The sequence below is a fragment of the Pholcus phalangioides genome, unplaced genomic scaffold (assembly GCF_987345545.1).
Source record: "Pholcus phalangioides strain wild (caught in Gottingen) unplaced genomic scaffold, Ppha-v1.0 ptg000005l_1, whole genome shotgun sequence".
NCBI lineage: Eukaryota > Metazoa > Arthropoda > Arachnida > Araneae > Pholcidae > Pholcus > Pholcus phalangioides.
In genome coordinates this window covers 10335629-10354725 of record NW_028301598.1, presented here as the reverse complement: position 1 = coordinate 10354725, position 19097 = coordinate 10335629, and the positions used below count along the sequence as shown (strand labels likewise).

Here is a 19097-nt window from a genome sequence, read left to right as displayed (position 1 = left end):
AGGAGGGGAGAGAGAGAGTAAATTAACGACTTTTCAAGCGCGACATGTTGGTCGTCCAATCTCCAGCAATACTCTCTCTGGCAAAAGGGTCTAGGTCAATTCGTCGCAGTCAATTTGTCGCAGCGTCAATTCGTCGTGCTACAAACTCGTCGCAGGCTCATTTCGTCGCGGTACAAATTTGTCGCAGGCTCATTTCGTCGCAGTACAAATTTGTCGCAGGCTCATTTCGTCGCGGTACAAATTTGTCGCAAGCTCATTTCATCGCGACAAATTTGAATTGCTTTAAAATTCATATGTTTGTTGTGATCTTATAAATAGGGTAGGTGCTTTAGGCGTAAAAAATGGAACTAATTGTTTTTCTCATTTATTGGAAATGTTCCCCCTCCCATCTGTTTTAATTTTTAACAAATAAAGGAAAGTATTCTTCGAAATCATTAAATTTTTAAAATTTAATTTTTACCATATAAGTCGCATCTCTGTCGGGATTTCCATTTCTCGCAGTGAGGGATGTTGAAGAGCTCACCCAAATAAAAAATTGAGATCAAATAAATTTTTAAATTTTAATTTCCATCGTATAGGCCGCATTTCCCACTTTTTGTCGGGATTTGAGTCCCTTATAAACGGAAGGAATGGCGATTTTCAGCCCCCCCCCCCACCTCCTCAATGTTTCCTTCATGTCGGCACCTTTGACTGGCCAAGCATGCCGGAAGTGTTTGGAACTTGTGGGTTCTTGTCTTGATCTTGAAGTAGGAAATTTTGATTTCTGAATCATTTCTCTGGATGCTCATACCCATTCCATAAAGTACCCTGGGCACCAACAGCATCTCTGTCTCTGACACCACTGCAAATGTCAATCGATTTTTGATTTTTTTTTTCAACTCTAAAGTAACAACTCTCGAGTGAAAAGAATGAAATCAGACTTTTAATTAGATCATTATTCTTCATGTACATGCCACTCGAAATTAAAATTACAATATCAATTACATTTAAAAATTTAACTGCATATAAAAGTTTAATTATATGTATTTGAAAATTCGGTTAGAAAAATTTGAAATGTTAAATAATTGATTTTTGCTGTGATAAAATTTCAATATCATGTGGAAAAATTTCGGTTTGTATGATATTCCCCAAATTACAGTGAGCCTATCTTTAACGGTAAATTTCTATCTGCCCCATTACAGTATCTCCATAAGAACCTGAAATATTTAATTAATTAATAATTCAATTAAATTAATATTTAATTTTCACCGTATAAGCCGCACTTCCCGCTTTTGTTGGGATTTCTCACAGCGAAGGGAGTTGGGCACAGATCAAAGATGGAAACGTACAGTGCTTATGAATGACAATTCGATGAAGTTTTCATTATGCCCACCGGATGAGCACCGACAAAGGCAATGTAATCACCAATAAGAAAGATGACTATGGGTCAGTCGCATAGATACAACATAACCATTAATCTCATGTTTATAATCAGTCGCATATCTTTGGCTGGCTTGTTTGAATATTTTCACATAGTTTTCATTAGCGTCTAAGCTTTTGATACAAGGCTGGTGTGCTTGGTCTACGGCTCCAGTCAACGATTAGTAAAAATTTCTTCCTACAATATAAGTGAATTAACATTAACAGACAATGTAAGATTATTATATTCAGAGGTATATTTCCTAGGTGGGGAGGGGGTATGCGGACTTTATCCCAAGATGACAAGTTCAAGTGAAAGGGCGTGACCAAAATTAAGTAATTTGTGATCAAGAACATGAATTAGAAAGGAAGAAGGAAGGCAAGGTTTGAATAGCCCACAGGTGGGAAAACTATAAATCCGCCTCTGATTATAGCCTACATTTATTAGGATAATTTTAATTTTAAAAACAATTCGTATCGTACATACAGTATAAACACTCCACAATATCTAAACCTTTATTTATTTTCAGTGCTTTAAGAGTATCATTTTATTTACACTTATATACGTGAATATCGCAGTAAAAACCCGATGATGATTTATAGAACAATACGTGATGGTATTTTGAACTATCATAATTTTTTTTTAAGATACATAGAAGATTTCAATTTATTGCAATTTAAATTGAATTCAAACAATTTAATTTTAAAAAGTACTACATTATTTTTTGTCATCCGTATAACCTGTATTTCTCTTTAAGATACAACAAAAAACTCAAATAAAGAAAATTAATAATAGTCTAATTCATTTTGAATTGCATTAAAAGTTTTTATAATTTCGGAACATGAATTATGGGGGAAAAAAACTTATGGGGGAAAAGTAACCACACACGTAAACCAACATATCATTTCCCCATTCGGTTTTGCAATATTCCATGTTTATGCCAACAGAAATATGTAGACCAAGCACACCAACCTTGTTCCAAAAGCTTAGACGCTAATGAAAACATTGGCTGGCTTGTTTGAATATTTTCACAAAGATATGCGACTGATTATAAACATAAGATTAATGAAATTCCTGAAGTTAAGAGAGGCTACTAATGCCTCTACTTCAGCGCCTCACGACACAGTGCGTGAAATTAGGAAGGCAGATTCATGTGTCTCCAGTGGTGTAGATGGTAGCATGCTTGCCCGGTATGCAAGAGGCCTGGGTTCGAGTCCCGGCGGAGACGTGATGACTTTTCTTTCCGAGCTCACCTCAGCATAATATCCGGAAAATAACTGTTTCCTTGATAAGATTAATGGTTATATTGTATCTATGCGACTGACCCATAGACATCTTTCTTATTGGTGATTACATTGCCTTTGTCGGTGCTCATCCAGTGGGCATTATGAAAACTTCATCGAATCGTCATTCATAAGCATTGTACATTTCCATCCTTGATCTGCGCCCAACTCCCTTCGCTGTGAGAAATCCCAACAAAAGAGGGAAGTGCGGCTTATACGGTGAAAATTAAATATTAATTTAATTAAATTATTAATTAATTAAATATTTCAGGTTCTTGTGGAGATACTGTAATGGTAAATGTTGGTGACTCTTGAAGGGGGGGGGGGAGAAACTCTTGAGCCCATGGGGCAGATAGAAATTTACCGTTAAAGATAGGCTCACTGTAATTTGGGGAATATCAAACCGAAATTTTTCCACATGATATTGAAATTTTATCACAGCAAAAATCAATTATTTAACATTTCAAATTTTTCTAACCGAATTTTCAAATATAATTAAACTTTTATATGCAGTTAAATTTTTAAATGTAATTGATATTGTAATTTTAATTTCGATGACCTTTCTGCATAGACAAAAATTAATTTTCAGTTAACTGCGTGTACACTTTTGTTCATGTTTTTATTTCACGTGTAAGACAAAAATACAAATACAAATACAACGCCACAACAGGCAAATTGCCCAACGAGGTGGCTGACTTTAAGAACATCCTGGATCCCCGAGCCATTTTTGGAGGCCCTACCTACTACTGCTACACCACACATGCACCCCCCCCCGCGAAACCCCCCAACGAACCCCCAACGAATAGGTACATGCGGGAATGTGCGTGTACGTGTAGTGCAACCTGACGTAAAGTTTGTTTCTGTGTAATGCTTGTTATGTGTAGTGCTGTCATCTGCCCCCAGTTTTTCTAACTATGAGTGAAGTGTTATGATTGAACGATTTATCGTTGTAGGACTGTTGCTCTCTGTGGCGAGACTTTTTAACGGGGAGATCGGCTCGCATTTGCGCCTTGAAGTTGGGAACCACAGAAAACCAACTTCAGCCGACCACCACTGTGGGGTTCGAACCCGGATCCTCGCATCACGAGTCCGGCACTATAACCACTCGACCACCACAGCGGCCTACATACAAGCTCGCGTGGAGCATGTACAGTGAAGAATCGACGGTTCGACGAATTGATTCTGCGCTGTAATATATAAATTCACGTCACGACGAATTCACACGGCGGAAAACTTGTACAGCTACGAATTGGAGCTGTGACGAATTTGTATCGCGACGAATTGGAGCTGCGACAAATTTGTACCGCAACGAATTGACACTGCGACAAATTTGTATTGCGACGAATTTGTATTGCGACGAATTGGAGCTGCGACAAATTTGTACCGCGACGAATTGATACTGCGACAAACTTGTACCGCGACAAATTGAGGCGCGACGAGTTGAGCGCGACAAATTGACCGGCTACGCTGGCAAAAGCCTCGTATGTTCCCAAACCAAGTTGGTGAAGACCCTCTGCTATTGGTCAAAGGCAATCGCCTGATTTCTGTAAGGGTCTATGGCCCAGAGGCACAATGTCTGTCTGTAGAGTTGTGATTTTGTTATGTAATACGTACTTATTCGGTGCTCAAGTGCGTCTTAGAAATACCTGGTGAGGGAAAGGAGAGCACACGTGTTGCAACCCTGTATGTATGTATGTATGATGTGTGGTTTCTCGATGAGAAGGCGAGGGGGGAGAGTGTGTGTGTAAGGTGCACTCGTGACATATGCTTTCTGTGTGTACGTTCGCCCGACTCTGGAGTTCTGTTCGCAAGTATGGAGCCCTTACAAAATCAAGGACATTCAGCTCCTCGAAAAGCCACAGAGGTCGTTTACTAAACGAATACCTGGCATGAGCGGTCTATCTTATTGCCAGAGACTTCAATTTCTGGGTTTACACTCACTGGAATGGCGTAGAATCGCTGCAGATCTGAAGATGTGCTACAAACTAGTCCACCAAATTGTTTATCTACCATCGAGAGAGCCTTTCTTTGAGATCATAGACAGGCGAGTTAACCTACGTAGGCATCGCTTCCAAATAAGAGTACCAACGGCTAGAAGGGATTGCTTTTTCCACGGATATAGATGCCGTGTGGCAAGAATATGGAACAGTCTTCCATCAGAACTTGTATGTACCTCCTACGCAAGATTCGCTTCCACTATTGGGGATTTCGACCTGACTCCGTATGCGAAGTGCTTCCCGTACTGACTTTTTTTTTTTTCCTTCCAGTATAAGTGCATTTCATGCCTTCTGGGGTTATTGTAAATAAATAAATAAGGTTACCAATTTGAGTCCCACCTCTTTACAGAACTGTCTCACATAATCGGATTCCAAAGACGGCGCACCACCGCTTACAATCCAAAATGCAACGGCTTCATCGAAAGATGGCATCGAACCCTGAAAGCTGCAATCAGATGTCACAGCAACAAGCAGTGGACTCGAGTGTTGACTACAGTCCTCCTGGGATTAAGGTCCACATTCCTGGAAGAGTTCAACTCAACCCCAGCTGAAATGATTTACGGCACGAACATCCGACTGCCAGGAGATTTTCTGGATACATCTGCCTCATCTCCATCTTCTTCCGATTTCATTCAACATCTCCGTGACCATTTCAATGACCTCAGACCAGCTCCGCCGTCAAGCCATTCAACACCGCATCTTTTCGTCTCTTCAGCGTTAAACACCTGTCCTAGTGTATGTGAAGCCGAGGCGTACACATAACACAAATTTATTAAACATTTTAGCACAAATTACCAAGACACAAATAATAGACAACTAAGAATCAGACAAACTGAACGTGAACATGCTTCTCTGTGTGAGTCAGCGAGTGATACAGTATATATGAAAGATCTTCGTCAGGAGTTGGGGGGAGGAGAGTTTAGTTTTAGTTCCAGTCTCAAAGTCAAACCAAAACCAAAGATGTTCTTCGTTTTTTGCGGTAAACAGTGTCCGCCTCAGTACCCCCCTTCCAGTGACTAACGACACAGTCTGACAACATTATTGAATCTGACAGGATAGCGAACCTGTCTTCCGGAAAGCGTGAAGCGGTCTGGTGGTTTCGGAAGCACATTAATTTTGGGACACACTGTATTCGAAATTGTAGTTGTAGCATCCTCATTCACTGTGAATGCAGGTTTTATTCGATCGATACATACATTTGTTGGTTTTCCATCTATCAGAACTTTAAAGTTCTTTTCTTTTCTGCTAATCACCGGAAACGGTCCAGAGTAGGGTGCTTGAAGCGATGTTCTCAACCTGTCATGTCGGATAAATACATGAGAACAGGTGTTTAATGCTTTATGTACGAACACATTATTTTTGTTATGAGAGCTTGTTGGTTTCGGTTTTAATGCTCTCATGTGTTGCCTGAGGTTTTCGATGAACATGGACGGATCTTGAATTTCGTCACTCGAATCGTAAAAATCGCCAGGAAGACGCAAGGAAGCACCGTAGACAAGCTCAGCTGGTGTTGCACCTATATCTTCTTTTAGTGCTGAACGAAAACCGAGAAGAATGGTTGGAAGGACTTCTGTCCACTTGGTGGTGTGGTGAGCCATAATTGCAGCTTTTAATGGACGGTGAAAATTTTCGATCAGCCCATTTGCTTTTGGGTTGTACGGTGATGTTCGCCACTTTTCCACACCTAGAAGAGCAGCAAGCTGAGACATTAGTCTTGACTCGAACTGTCTGCCTTGATCAGTTGTTATGCGGTCTGGTGTGCCGAATCGGGCAATCCACTCAGAGTAGATTGTCTTTGCGACTGTTTCAGCGGTAATATCTGAAATCGCATATGCTTCCGGCCAACGTGTTACGCGGTCAATTAAAGTTAAACAATAAGTTTTCCCGTTTGATTCCGGCAAGGGTCCCACAAGATCGCAATGAATATGTTGGAATCGTGCAGTTGGCAGTGAAAATTTTCCTAATTCTGATTTCGTGTGTTTGTGAATTTTAGAACGTTGGCAATCAATGCATTGGCGTGCCCACTCACGAACATCTTTATTCATAGACTGCCAAACGAAACGGTTACGTATAAGGTCAACAGTACTTTTAATACCTGGATGAGAAAGGCAATGTAAGTTTAGGAAAACTTGTTTGCGAAATTTAGCAGTGACATAAGGTCTTACTTTTCCAGTTGAAAGATCGCAATATATTTGAGAATTTGAATTGGGCAATTGAATTAATTTCAATTGCAACCCAGTATTAGTGTCTGAAATGAGTTGTTTCAGTTGTTCGTTTGATTTTTGATCATTACTGAGTTCATCATAATTAAAAGGCTGGGGGACAATAACCTCACTTATGCGCGATAGTGCATCGGCAGCTTCATTTCGCTCACCTTTTAGATACTCGATATCAGTAGTGAATTCTGATATGTAAGAAATCCACCGTGTTTGCTTATTCGAGTAAGTGTCCGTTGCCTTACGAAAAACGTATGTTAATGGACGATGATCTGTAACAATTTTACAGTTTCTAGCCTCTAGCATGTGTTTAAAAAATTTAACAGACTCGTATATAGCTAATAGTTCACGGTCAAAACTTGAATATTTCATTTGTGTAGGTGTAAGACGTCTTGAAAAGAATCCCAGGGGTTTATATTCTAAATTCTGCATTACACTTAAGGTAGCTCCAATTGAAATTTCGCTAGCATCACAATGAAGTATTAACTTATCTTCATTTTCTGGAAACACTAGCGAAGTAGCGTTTAGCAAAGCTTCTTTTGATTTTTCGAATGAATCTAACAAATTTTTAGACCATGTAATGCGAGATTGATCATTTTTCTTTTTAGACCCTTTCAATAGGTCAGTTAATGGTGCTAGTACTTCAGCAGCATGTGAAATGAATTTCCTATAGAAATTTAGTAACCCCAAGTATTTTCTGAGTTGCACCAGATTTTCTGGACGTGGATAGTTCATTATAGCTTTTACCTTGTCGTCCAAAGGTCGAACACCACCTGCTGATATTTCGTGACCCAGAAAGGAAATTTGTTGTTGACCAAAAACACATTTGGAAGCATTTATGTTTAGTCCGTACCTACTAAACCTTTCCAAAACAAGTTCCACGTGCTTAATATGATCATTTTCGTTTTCAGAAAAAATTAAGACATCGTCTAAATAACTGACAGTAAAATCAAGACCTTTCAGTACCTCATTCATAAATCTTTGAAATGTCATTGGTGCACATTTCAGACCAAATGGGAGATATAAAAATTCAAAACTACCAATGGGAGTAGTAACGGCAGTTTTTGGTACATCGGATTCATTTATCGGAATATGATAGTATGCCCTTACTATATCAATTTTGGAAAATATTTTCTTTCCGTGCAGAACATTAGTTATGTCATGTATATGAGGTAATGGGTACCTATCTGGGACAGTTATAGCATTCAAGCGACGATAATCACCACAAATTCGGTACGTTCCATTTGATTTCGGAACTACATGAATTGGAGAAGCCCAAGGTGACTTTGATGGGCGACAAATTCCATTATCAATCAAATATTCAAATTCTTGTTTAACTGCTTGTAATATTTTTGGATGCAGCCTTCTAGGTTTAAAGAAAATTGGACTTCCGTTTGTTTCAATAAAATGCTGAGTGTTATGTTTTGGAGGACGGGAAAACTGCGGTATTGGATTTGCCAAAATTGGAAATTGTTCAAAAATTTTATGATATGGTGATTCACCAACAATCAATTTCACTGTGGGTACTGCAGCATTGGACAGTACACCTTTTGTTTGCATGTTAGTGATAGAGTCAATTAATGCTCTATTCTTTAAATCCAACACGAGTCCGAAATGTGTTAAAAAATCAGCACCAATAATAGCAGTATTGACTTTTGCAATGAGGAAAGTCCAACGAAAATTTCGACGAAGCCCTAAATTTAGCTCTAAATGTTTTTTTCCGTATGTTGGAATTTTCGTGTTGTTGGCTGCATAGAGAAAATGTGAAGAACTGTCCTTCACATTGGGTGACACAGGAATGCAAGAGATGTCACTACCCGAATCGATTAAAAAATTACAATTTGTCGCTTTATCATATACGTAAAGTCTACATTTAGTAGGACCTGCTGCTGCACCGGAAAAAGTATGCTGTAACGATGCAGCAGCGTGCTTTAGTTTTTTGATTTGTATGTGCACGGCTGGTAACACTTTGTTGCTTTCTCACCAAATTTATTATGATAGAAACATAGTGTTTGTGTAGTATTGAAGTTACGATTTCTAAAATTACGGCTGTTGCTTCGATAGCGAGAATGAGTACGCCCTCTTGAATAATTTTCATTTTTAATTTTCGTTGACAAATCTGCAATTTGAATTTTTAATTGCGATATTTCACTACGCAATTGTGCAATATCAGATTTCACAGAATCTGATGAAGGGCCTGACTGTGAAGAAAGCGCAGAAATACTCGATATTGGTCGTATTTCGGAAATTTTATCGGCTAGTGTGGCCAATTCAGTTAAATCTGCAGTTGACACTGATAAAATGGCCTGAGAGTTCAAAGGTAACCTTTCCATCCAAATAGTTTTTAGAAAATCTTCAGTTACTGAATTTCCTGCCAGCTCTTTCATTTGTCTCAGTAGAGAGGATGGTTTCTTATCCCCAAGAGTTAATTCAGACAACAGTTTGCGGATTTGTATCGATTTAGAATCTGTAAATTCAGCGATAAGCCTTTTTTTAAGTGCTTCGTATTTGTTTTCGGCTGGTGGATTAAGCACCAAGTCTGAAACCGAATGAAGCGAGTCGGCATCTACAGCTGCTAAAACAGTGTTATATTTCGTTATATCGGAAGTTATTTGTGCTACTGCGAAATTAGCTTCCACTTGCACGAACCATAAAGCAATATTATTTATCCACATTGGAGGTAATTTACAAGATACCCTTGCGACCACCGTGGGATCCGTACCGTCATCCATCTCGTAATAACAATAACGAAATAGATGGGGGAAAACGAGGATAAAATTCCAACCAAAATTATTTTATGTGAACAATATTAGAATTTTACAAGAAAAAATATATGTATAAAGGCCGGAAGATTAGCGAAAACAGTAGCTCACCGTGAGAAGATCCCATCATGCCAATGGAAACAGAGGGAAAATAATCCAGAGCTTGGAAATACGACCAAAAAGTTTATTCAGAAGGTTCTGTTCATTTGTGAGTCACCACTGAAGCCGAGGCGTACACATAACACAAATTTATTAAACATTTTAGCACAAATTACCAAGACACAAATAATAGACAACTAAGAATCAGACAAACTGAACGTGAACATGCTTCTCTGTGTGAGTCAGCGAGTGATACAGTATATATGAAAGATCTTCGTCAGGAGTTGGGGGGAGGAGAGTTTAGTTTTAGTTCCAGTCTCAAAGTCAAACCAAAACCAAAGATGTTCTTCGTTTTTTGCGGTAAACAGTGTCCGCCTCATATGCATTCGTACGGACGCTGTGAGAAAACCCTTTCAAGCTCCGTACGAAGGTCCATACAAAGTCATCACAAGGACTGAGCAATATTATACTCTCTCAGTAAACGGTAAAGAAAAAAACATCTCCACAAGCCGGTTGAAACCCTGCTTCACAGAGAACTTCGACTCATCTCAAATCAATGGGAAACCTAACGAAAATCAAGCACCTCATCCGAAGACTTCACAACCTCTTCATACGAAGAAAAAGGTTCATTTCAACACGACAGTGAAGACTTCGAGTGAGACTGATAAATCAAAACTTCAACGACAGACTCGTTCTGGAAGACTCATCAAACCACCTTCTCGTTACGTATCGCTCTCTTCTGTTCACTAGAGAGGGAGTAATGTAGTGTCTTCCCAGCACTTACAAAAAATTATTTTCGTCGTTGTGGCAACACTACAAAAATCCAACGTCAACGCCGTCTGGCTAGAGAGCTTTTGTTGTTTATATTTTCCGGTCGCATCTTTTTGCATGTCCCTGCTCTCGTCCGAATCCCGTATTATTTTACCTTCGTTTATATTTGTAAATAAATAATTGTTTTATTGTTTAACTACTGCTTCGAATAATATAGTTATGTCTCAAAGCTAGCTCACATAACTATAGATCTGACAAACTTTTGAAGTAACCTATCGTTCAAGTCGGGTCCTATTTGGTATATACGCAAAATTTGGTGACGATCAATCTAAAATTGTAGATTTGTATAGAGAACATACATACACACACACACAGAAAATCATTTTTATATATATAGACTAGCTATAATACTCGGCGTTGTCCGGGTTTCCTTCAATGAGGCTTTATGGAGGATCAAGTGATATCTCATTCTTTCTTTGAGGGACATGCAAACCGTGTCTAAAGTTAACCAATATGGTGACTTCCTGTGCGACTCATGAAGTAAACAAATCTAAATTGAAAGAAACGTGCAAATGAATATTCCCTTTTTTTTTTGATGGGCGCTAGGTATTTCGATTCCCTCCCCCTGAACTTCAAGTTATCCATCTGCCAAAAATGCTTAATTGATGTTGTAGAATTTTTTCGATGTACTTTTTACGGGCCCATAAGTAATTTTAAAATATCCTAACCTATATGGATTTATAAAGTTGAATATCAAAAGACAATACGGAGACATTAATTTTCATGCTTGAGAAGATGTAAATAAAAAGTTGAAATCAATGTTATTGCATGAATGTCCAACTCAAAAGTAGGTCCGGCTAATTACTTCATATTTTATTTTTTCCGGGCTTCGTATATCTCTAGGCGACGTCACTATTTCAAAAAACGAGAATTCAATACAATTTTTTAAATTATTGATGTGACAGAAAACCCCACCAAATTTCAGCATTTATACAGTAGAATCGGCAATTATAACACTGATTTTTATTAGGATCACCCTTTTCCTGACACTCAAAGCGATGCTGGTGATGATTATGACGTCTAGTCAAAAGGCCTCATTACTGAGAGTATTGAAAATGTGGCACACAAACCATTATAAAGGCATAAACTATTATACATACACAGGCAGAATAAAGAAGTGGCAAACCATTGTAAACGCATTGCTAGGGAACCACGGTAACCAAAGTAAACGTTCGGAAAGTGATTGTTGAGGCCCAAAAACCATTGTTGCCCGACAGTTTTTTTTTGCCCATTTGGGGCGGGGCATTTGCCCTGGTCTGACGAAATTTTAATGTAGCCTATCGTTCAAGTCGGGTCCCATTTGGTATATATGCAAAATTTGGTGACGATCGATCTAAAATTGTAGATTTGTATAGAGAACATACACACACACACACAGACAGACAGAAAATCAATTTTATATATATAGATTATGGATAGGAATAGGATACGAATACATGCTTTATTTTTGCCTCATGCTTATAATTTGCTGTGAAATAGTGATGTTTTTGTTTTCCCACATCCACGACCTTGAAGTTATTTACTACTCATAGTTTGGACCCCAAAAATTGATATTGAGAATGCAAATTTTTTTGTTATATTGAAAAAAAATGTCTACACCTTTCTGATAATAAGAATATTGTTCTGCTGATGGATGAGATTCTCTTTAAATCTTTTCTCGATTTCAAAGGAGGAAATATCCTAGACATGGCTTTCAATTGCAGTGAAGCTGCAAACTCTGCTTTGTATTTATGGTTCAGTGTCCAGTCAAATTTCAAAGTTGTTGTAGCTATAATGTCAGTTAAGACTATTAATGCAGACATAATGCATGAGTTTGTGAAGAAAGTAATTATAGGTTTTAGGACAATGGGCTTTCATGTTTTTTGCATTATAAGTGACAATAATTCTCTGAATTGCAAGATATCATATGTTTTCAGGCTCAACCCATATAGTTTCAATATCATTTCTCTGCACATTACTCTCTCTAGCCTCTAAACATGATTTTACGTATATCAACACTCCACCCCCTTTCCTATCAGATCTATTTCCCAAAAACATATTGTATCCTGAGATGTATAAGAAAGATTCATTCCCATCGTTTGCCCAATTTAAGGGCAAAACTAGATAACACTTAAAAAATAGGAGAATGCAAAACCTTAACAAGAAATTAAAATAACCTCAAATACAGGGTGGACTCCGTAAAAACTTTAAAAACCGGGAAAATAACCGAAATAAAAACTGTTTGCAGAGTTAACATTCTAGGTCACTGGATTTCTTTTAAGACAGGAAGAAAATAAGTCCAAAAAAACCAATAGGTGACGCTTACATACACAAGTCAAAGAAAAGATATGAAAGCAAATAACGAACAGAATGTCTCCAAATTGTTTATTACAATAGTATATGTTCCACAAGACCACCACCACAGGGAATAACGCATTGCAGGGGGAATCACTAATCCAGCAATTGCAGAGTGCAGCAGGTCCGGATGTATACATGACACAACATACATTATTGTGGATTAGGAGCGCAAGTTCTTATAACCGTCTCATTTGCATATTACCACCAAAGTTGCTCATAACAGCACCACCTAACAGCTTTTTCCCCCAGTCGTAAAAAAATTCCCGTGACCTACCGATGCTAATCCTGCAAACTGTTTCTTCAGTTATTTTTCCGGTGTTCATGAATTTTTAAAGTTTGTACGGACTTTTTGCCCACCCTGTAAATGTAAACGATTGTACAAAAAAATTAAGTCAAATAAAATGCTCAACACTTATTCACAATATCTTAATCCTGTCTGTATAGCACTTGTGTGCCATTTGCCACAAGAAGTGTACAGAAATGGCACACAGTACATGTTAGAAATGTAATCACACTCTGGTTTATGTTGTATATGTATGTGCATAGATGATGCATGTCCATGAAGTGGTCCTTTGCAGTTTCGGCATAGGTGTGTGTGCTTGTATATTATGTCCTCTCTTGTACAATAAATAGTCTTCTTCCACTGACTTGTTCACGCCTCTCTCTTTAACAGTATGAATACAAATACAACGCCACAACAGGCAAAATGCTCAACGAGGTGGCTGAGGAAAAGATGCCCATAAAAATATGGATGTCATATATTTCAAAAATACAGTAACCCAATTAAAAATGCAATTAACAAAAATTATAAACAATATACACACATGATAAAACATTATAGAATGCCCATAAAGAATACTTATGGTTGTCTTACTCTAAGTATGGATAGCTTCTCGATTTACCCCAACATGTTTATCGTATTTATTTTTAAATTTGTCAATTGTGTTACAATTTATCACCTCCGGGGGTAAGCTATTCCATTTGTTAACAACCCTATTGGAGAAAAATTCCCTGCGACACCATAACCTTGCATTGTCCCTCACCAATCAATACTGGTGTCCCTTTGTAAAAGCAGTCGATTGGCGGTGTACTAAAAGTTCATGGTCCATCCTATCCATCCCATTGAAAATTTTAAACACTTCGATCATATCTCCTCAACACCTGCGTTCATCCAATGTAAACATATTCAAAAAATAAAGTCTCGCTTCATAACTCAAGCCCTGTATGCCATAAGGGCACGCGTAGCTCTTCTCTGCACCCCTTCAACCAAGTCTATGTCCCTCTGTAGGTATGGTCTCCAAAACCTTACAGCATACTCCAGTCCAGGACAAACTAAGCCTCAAAAAAGCGAAAGAATGACTTTAGGAGAACGCGAAGAGACTTTTTTGAAAATGACACCAAGCATTCTATTTGCTTTTTTGACCACCGCAGAACAATGTTCAGAAAACCTAAGACGCTCGTCAATGAGAATTCCCAAATCGGTGACCTTAGTTGCATCCGGGATAGTGACACCGTTCAACTTGTAAGAAAACCGTGGGTTGTTCGAACCAAAATGAGTGACCATGCCCTTATCAATGCTAAATGTCATGCTCCATGCTGCAATCCTTGTTAAGTTGGTCTGGAACAACTCCCTATCGCTTTCATTCCCGATTACCCCCATTAGCTTCACATCATCTGCGAATTTGCTAGTTATCCCATCGATACCCTGATCGAGTTTATAAAAAGTGAAAAAAGTATGGGGCCAAGGACACTTCCTTGAGGAACTCCACTTGTGACGTCTGTCCAACGAGAGAATTCCCAGTTCACCATAACTCGTTGCGACCTCTCTTAACCACGATTCTATCCAATTCAGCAAGTTGCCCCCAATTCCAATCTCGTGTAAACGCTTCAAGAATTTACCATGTTGGATCCAATCGAATGCCTTCTGGAAATCAAGGTAAACAACATCTACATTTTTGCTCTTACCCAAAGACTTAGTCACGTGATCATAGAAGCAAAGGAGGTTAGTTACACATGACTTCCCCTTCCTGAACCCATGCTGATTATCCGACAATACATTTTTCTCATCTATCCACTTCACAAACTGCCTTTTGATAATAGTTTCCAAAAATAGCTGCCTGGCAGTCGAGTGGTTAGGGAACTAGCTTCTCACTGTGCAGGTCTGGGTTCGAATCCCGGTTCGGGCATGGATGTTTACTAACACTAACAAATTCCCTGGACGGATCATGCTGATCCCTGGGAATACGTGAGGATCATATTATTATTATTAATTTTTGAGAGGGAGCTCGTCAAACTCACTGGACGATAATTGGACACAGCTTCTCTACTACCCTTCTTAAATATCGGAACAACATTAGCAAGTTTCGAATCCCTTGGGACGATACCCTCAGCAACACTACTCCTGTATATCTGTGTGACTGGACCCAACAATTCAATAGCACATTCCCTGAGGACCCTGGGATAGATATCATCTGGTCCTGGTGCTTTGCTTGCACATACATTTCTTAGAAGATTTAGGACCTCCACGTCTGCTACTTGAATATCGTTGAGGGTTTTAGTTACCCCATGCAACACCCGTATATCGAATATCACTGTCTCCATTAAAAACTGACATGAAAAAGTCATTGAAAGCACTACACATGCCTACATTGCTCTCTAACCTAGAGCCTCCTATCGAGAGGGGGCCAACTGTCCCCTTACATCCATTATTGGCGTATCGAAAAAATGATTTTGGGTCAGAGCCAATGTTATCTGCCAACCTAGATTCAACTTCCTTTTTACTATCCCTTATCGCTTTCTTCAACAGTCTTCTTTTATCAGTAAACAATGATAGGTCACCTCGTCCACTTTTATACTTTCTGAATGCTCTTCTCTTTTCAAGATAAAGTGAACCATAGAGGGTGCGATGTACAAACACGCTTTTTTCGAACAAAGGGTATGACGTAGTGCAAAATATAGGACAGCTTCATACTAAATTCTTCCCATTCACTTACCACCCCTACTGATTCCAACCGGTCTTTGAAAACTTCCGCTAACCTTCCTTTCAAAACATCAAAGTTAGTTCTCCGAAAACTAGGAACCAGTCTTTTGTTATCAACCTTACCCGAGGAAAAGTTACAGTGAAATCTGACGATACGATGATTACTGGAAGAAAACTCTTCCCCCACCAAAACATGTTCAACTAGATCTTCAGAACTAGTAAGAACTAAATCCAAAATAGCATTACCCCTCCTGGCTTCTGATACAAAAAAATTTTGAGCACCAACTTAAGAAAGTCTCTTTCATACTGATCTCTAGATGAAAGGTTCTCCCAATCAATACCAGGGTAATTGAAATCCCCTAGTATGAGAACCCTTTTACGCTTACACATGTAGGAAATTTCATCATGCAATTTGGCGATGTAGTTTGGATCCGTATTTGGTGGATTGTAACAAACCCCAACAATAAGTTTATGACATCTTTTGTTCTCAAGCTAAACCCATATAGTTTCAATATCACTTCACCGCACGTTACACTCTCTAGCCTTCAAACAGGATTTCACGTATATCAACACTCCACCCCCTTTCCTATCAGATCTATTTCTCAAAAAAGTATCGTATCCCGAGATGTGTAAGAAAGATTCATCCCCATCGTTTACCCAAGATTCTGTAATGGCTATAAGATCCAGGCCCTCCACAACTATCATAGTTTCTAAACAAATCTTTATTACCCAAGCTCCTGGCATTTATTAACACACATTTTAATTTGCCCGGTGATTTAGTGTCAATCGAGAAGCCATTCAAGTCAGTGGTGGGTAATTCTCCGTCAGTACTGTTATGATTAACATTAACTAACCCACATTCCCGACTACGTGGTCCGGGAGTAAAAAACCTAACCTAAGACTATCGTAAATCTCCCAGACCCCCCCCCCCTTATTCAGATGGATCCCATCCGAACGAAGCCACCTATCGGTAAATGCGGGAAGCTCCAAGTGAGGAGCAAACGTCCTTCAGGCCTATATTGAATTGGTGGATCCTACTCCTATACCCCTACTACCCCTTGGCAGCACTGGAATCACTGCCACGACATCTGAACCCCCCTCCCTAGTGGATAATAGTAAATCCTGGTACTCTGACAGAGACTCACTAATATTCTCTCCTACATGATTCGTTCCCACCCACAGAATCACCCGCAAGGGCAACTTTCGGCAATGAAAAACGTCTCGAACGTTGCCAATCTTCCCCCCAGGAAGACAACAGCGCTCGAAACCCCAAAAATCCCTTCACACTCGGTTCCCAAGTTCCCTAACCATAGAATCGCCGATGATCGCCCCTATCACTATCCCTCTCTACCTCATCCACGACCACCCATTCGCCGTCTAAACTGACGTTGTTCGTGGAGATTGCTTCTTCATCAACAGGTGGCTCGACGACCCGAAGCTCCGTTATAACCGGGCCCTCTAGCACCCTTTTTCCCGTAAAGCTTCGAGTTCCAGTCTTTTCCTATCCAAGCACCCTTTACAATTGAAACTATCAGCTAATATACCCCTAGACCAGGGAAACCTCCCGTCACAAGCTCTACTCAACACTAGTCGAGGTCGAGGCATACTAACACTATTGCCAAAGCTAGATAATAATAATAATTAAAAATAGGAAAATGAAAAACGTTAACAGGAAATTAAAATAATGTAAATATGCGAAATATGCGTAAGAGATTGTACTAAAAAATTACGTAAAATAGAATGCTTAACACTAAATCACAAAGAATAAAATAAATATGTATATAAAGAATACAACACACTCTAAAAAAGTATTAAGCTACAAAGTACAATTTATACTTACTAGAATTAGCTAACTATCTCAAATCACACTAACACTATAACCATAGGCCCAAGTGGAAAGAAAAACAAAGTTATTGAGAGAACCTGGGAAAAAGTATACACTGATTGCTAACACTAACGTCTAAAAAACCTACAAATTTATATCAGAGAAGTGAGAAAACACAAACCTGGCAAAAAGACAATGAAAATGAAATGAGAACGAGAAAAAAAAAATCTAAGTCGATCGAAAATACACAACGAAAATTTAAAAAATTGAAAGGAATATAATTTAAAAAAACCACTTATCTCGCAATCCAACGCGTGCTAGAAAAAATAAAACACCGCAGAATATGACCCAAAAATAAACAACACGCTAAGTAAAACTCACGAGAACGAAGAAAAACACAAAGACACAAAATGGCGCACTGACGTGACGGATAATTCTTCAGTAATCCCCCGGTAACGGTTTCAGATAAAACTTCTGCTATTGGTCGGTGAGTGGAGCGCTATAAGAGCACGTCCGTTCCCAACTACGGCAAAGACGAGAAAGACAAAACAAACAAATCTTACTGCAGTGATTGAACAAGCTTGGAAGGCAATTAAACAGTTATTAATGGCTTATCTCTATCATTGACATCCCGAATGTAAAGATAATAATGGAAAAAAACCTGTTTCTTTTGATTCAAAATAAAACTTGAGCGTAATTTTAATTACCTTTATACTTTTTTCGAGGTTTAGACCTTCACTATAATTAAAAATTTACTATTGTAGTTCACACTAGAATTTTGTAAATCTACAAACACAAGTTTGTAAGATAAAGATTTTTTTGTTTTCCTTAAACTTCTTTCCACCACCTTAGAGAAATAAAATTAAATACTAAACCATGATGAAATACCATTAAATTAAAATAAATGTTTAGTGATATTTTACAACCTACCTTGGTGGCACATCTAAGTTGCACGGTATATCATTCTTTGAAGCTACTATAATAATTAAAAAAAACCTATTTTCTTTAGAAAATCCCAGATCAAGGCTAGAGAAATCCCCAAACATTTTCATGCCCGACTTATACAATATGCCTGAATTAATATTTTATATACCACCGTCGGGTATGAGGTGGAAAAAAATTTATACCTATAATCCATTCCTGTCCCATATTTTATGAAATCAAATGGCGTGTTACATTTGGACAGAAAAAATAAAACAATTTGTAAACCCTTACCATAGAATGGGTGAGTGAAAACCAATTTTTGAAAAACCTTTCAACATATTTTGCATCAATGGAAACAAGAGCAAGTTAAAATATGCCACACTGATGTAGAGAGCAGTAACCCCCCCCCCTCCCACCCGTATTATATAACAATACAAATTGTAT

General features: G+C 38.5%; 1 protein-coding gene across 1 annotated transcript; it reads right to left on the bottom strand.

The window, feature by feature from the left end:
• Positions 1-5695: 5695 nt before the first annotated feature.
• On the bottom strand, positions 5696-6388 carry LOC149086281 (uncharacterized). The gene has a single exon (XM_089232054.1). It carries the CDS (start codon positions 6386-6388, stop codon positions 5696-5698), a length of 693 nt encoding a protein of 230 aa, XP_089088180.1.
• Between the last annotated feature and the right edge of the window lie 12709 nt (positions 6389-19097).

What these genes read in the sequence shown, in the direction of transcription:
- LOC149086281 (XM_089232054.1), bottom strand. Translation starts at nt 6,388, where the DNA reads ATGTCTCAGCTTGCTGCTCTTCTAGGTGTGGAAAAGTGGCGAACATCA.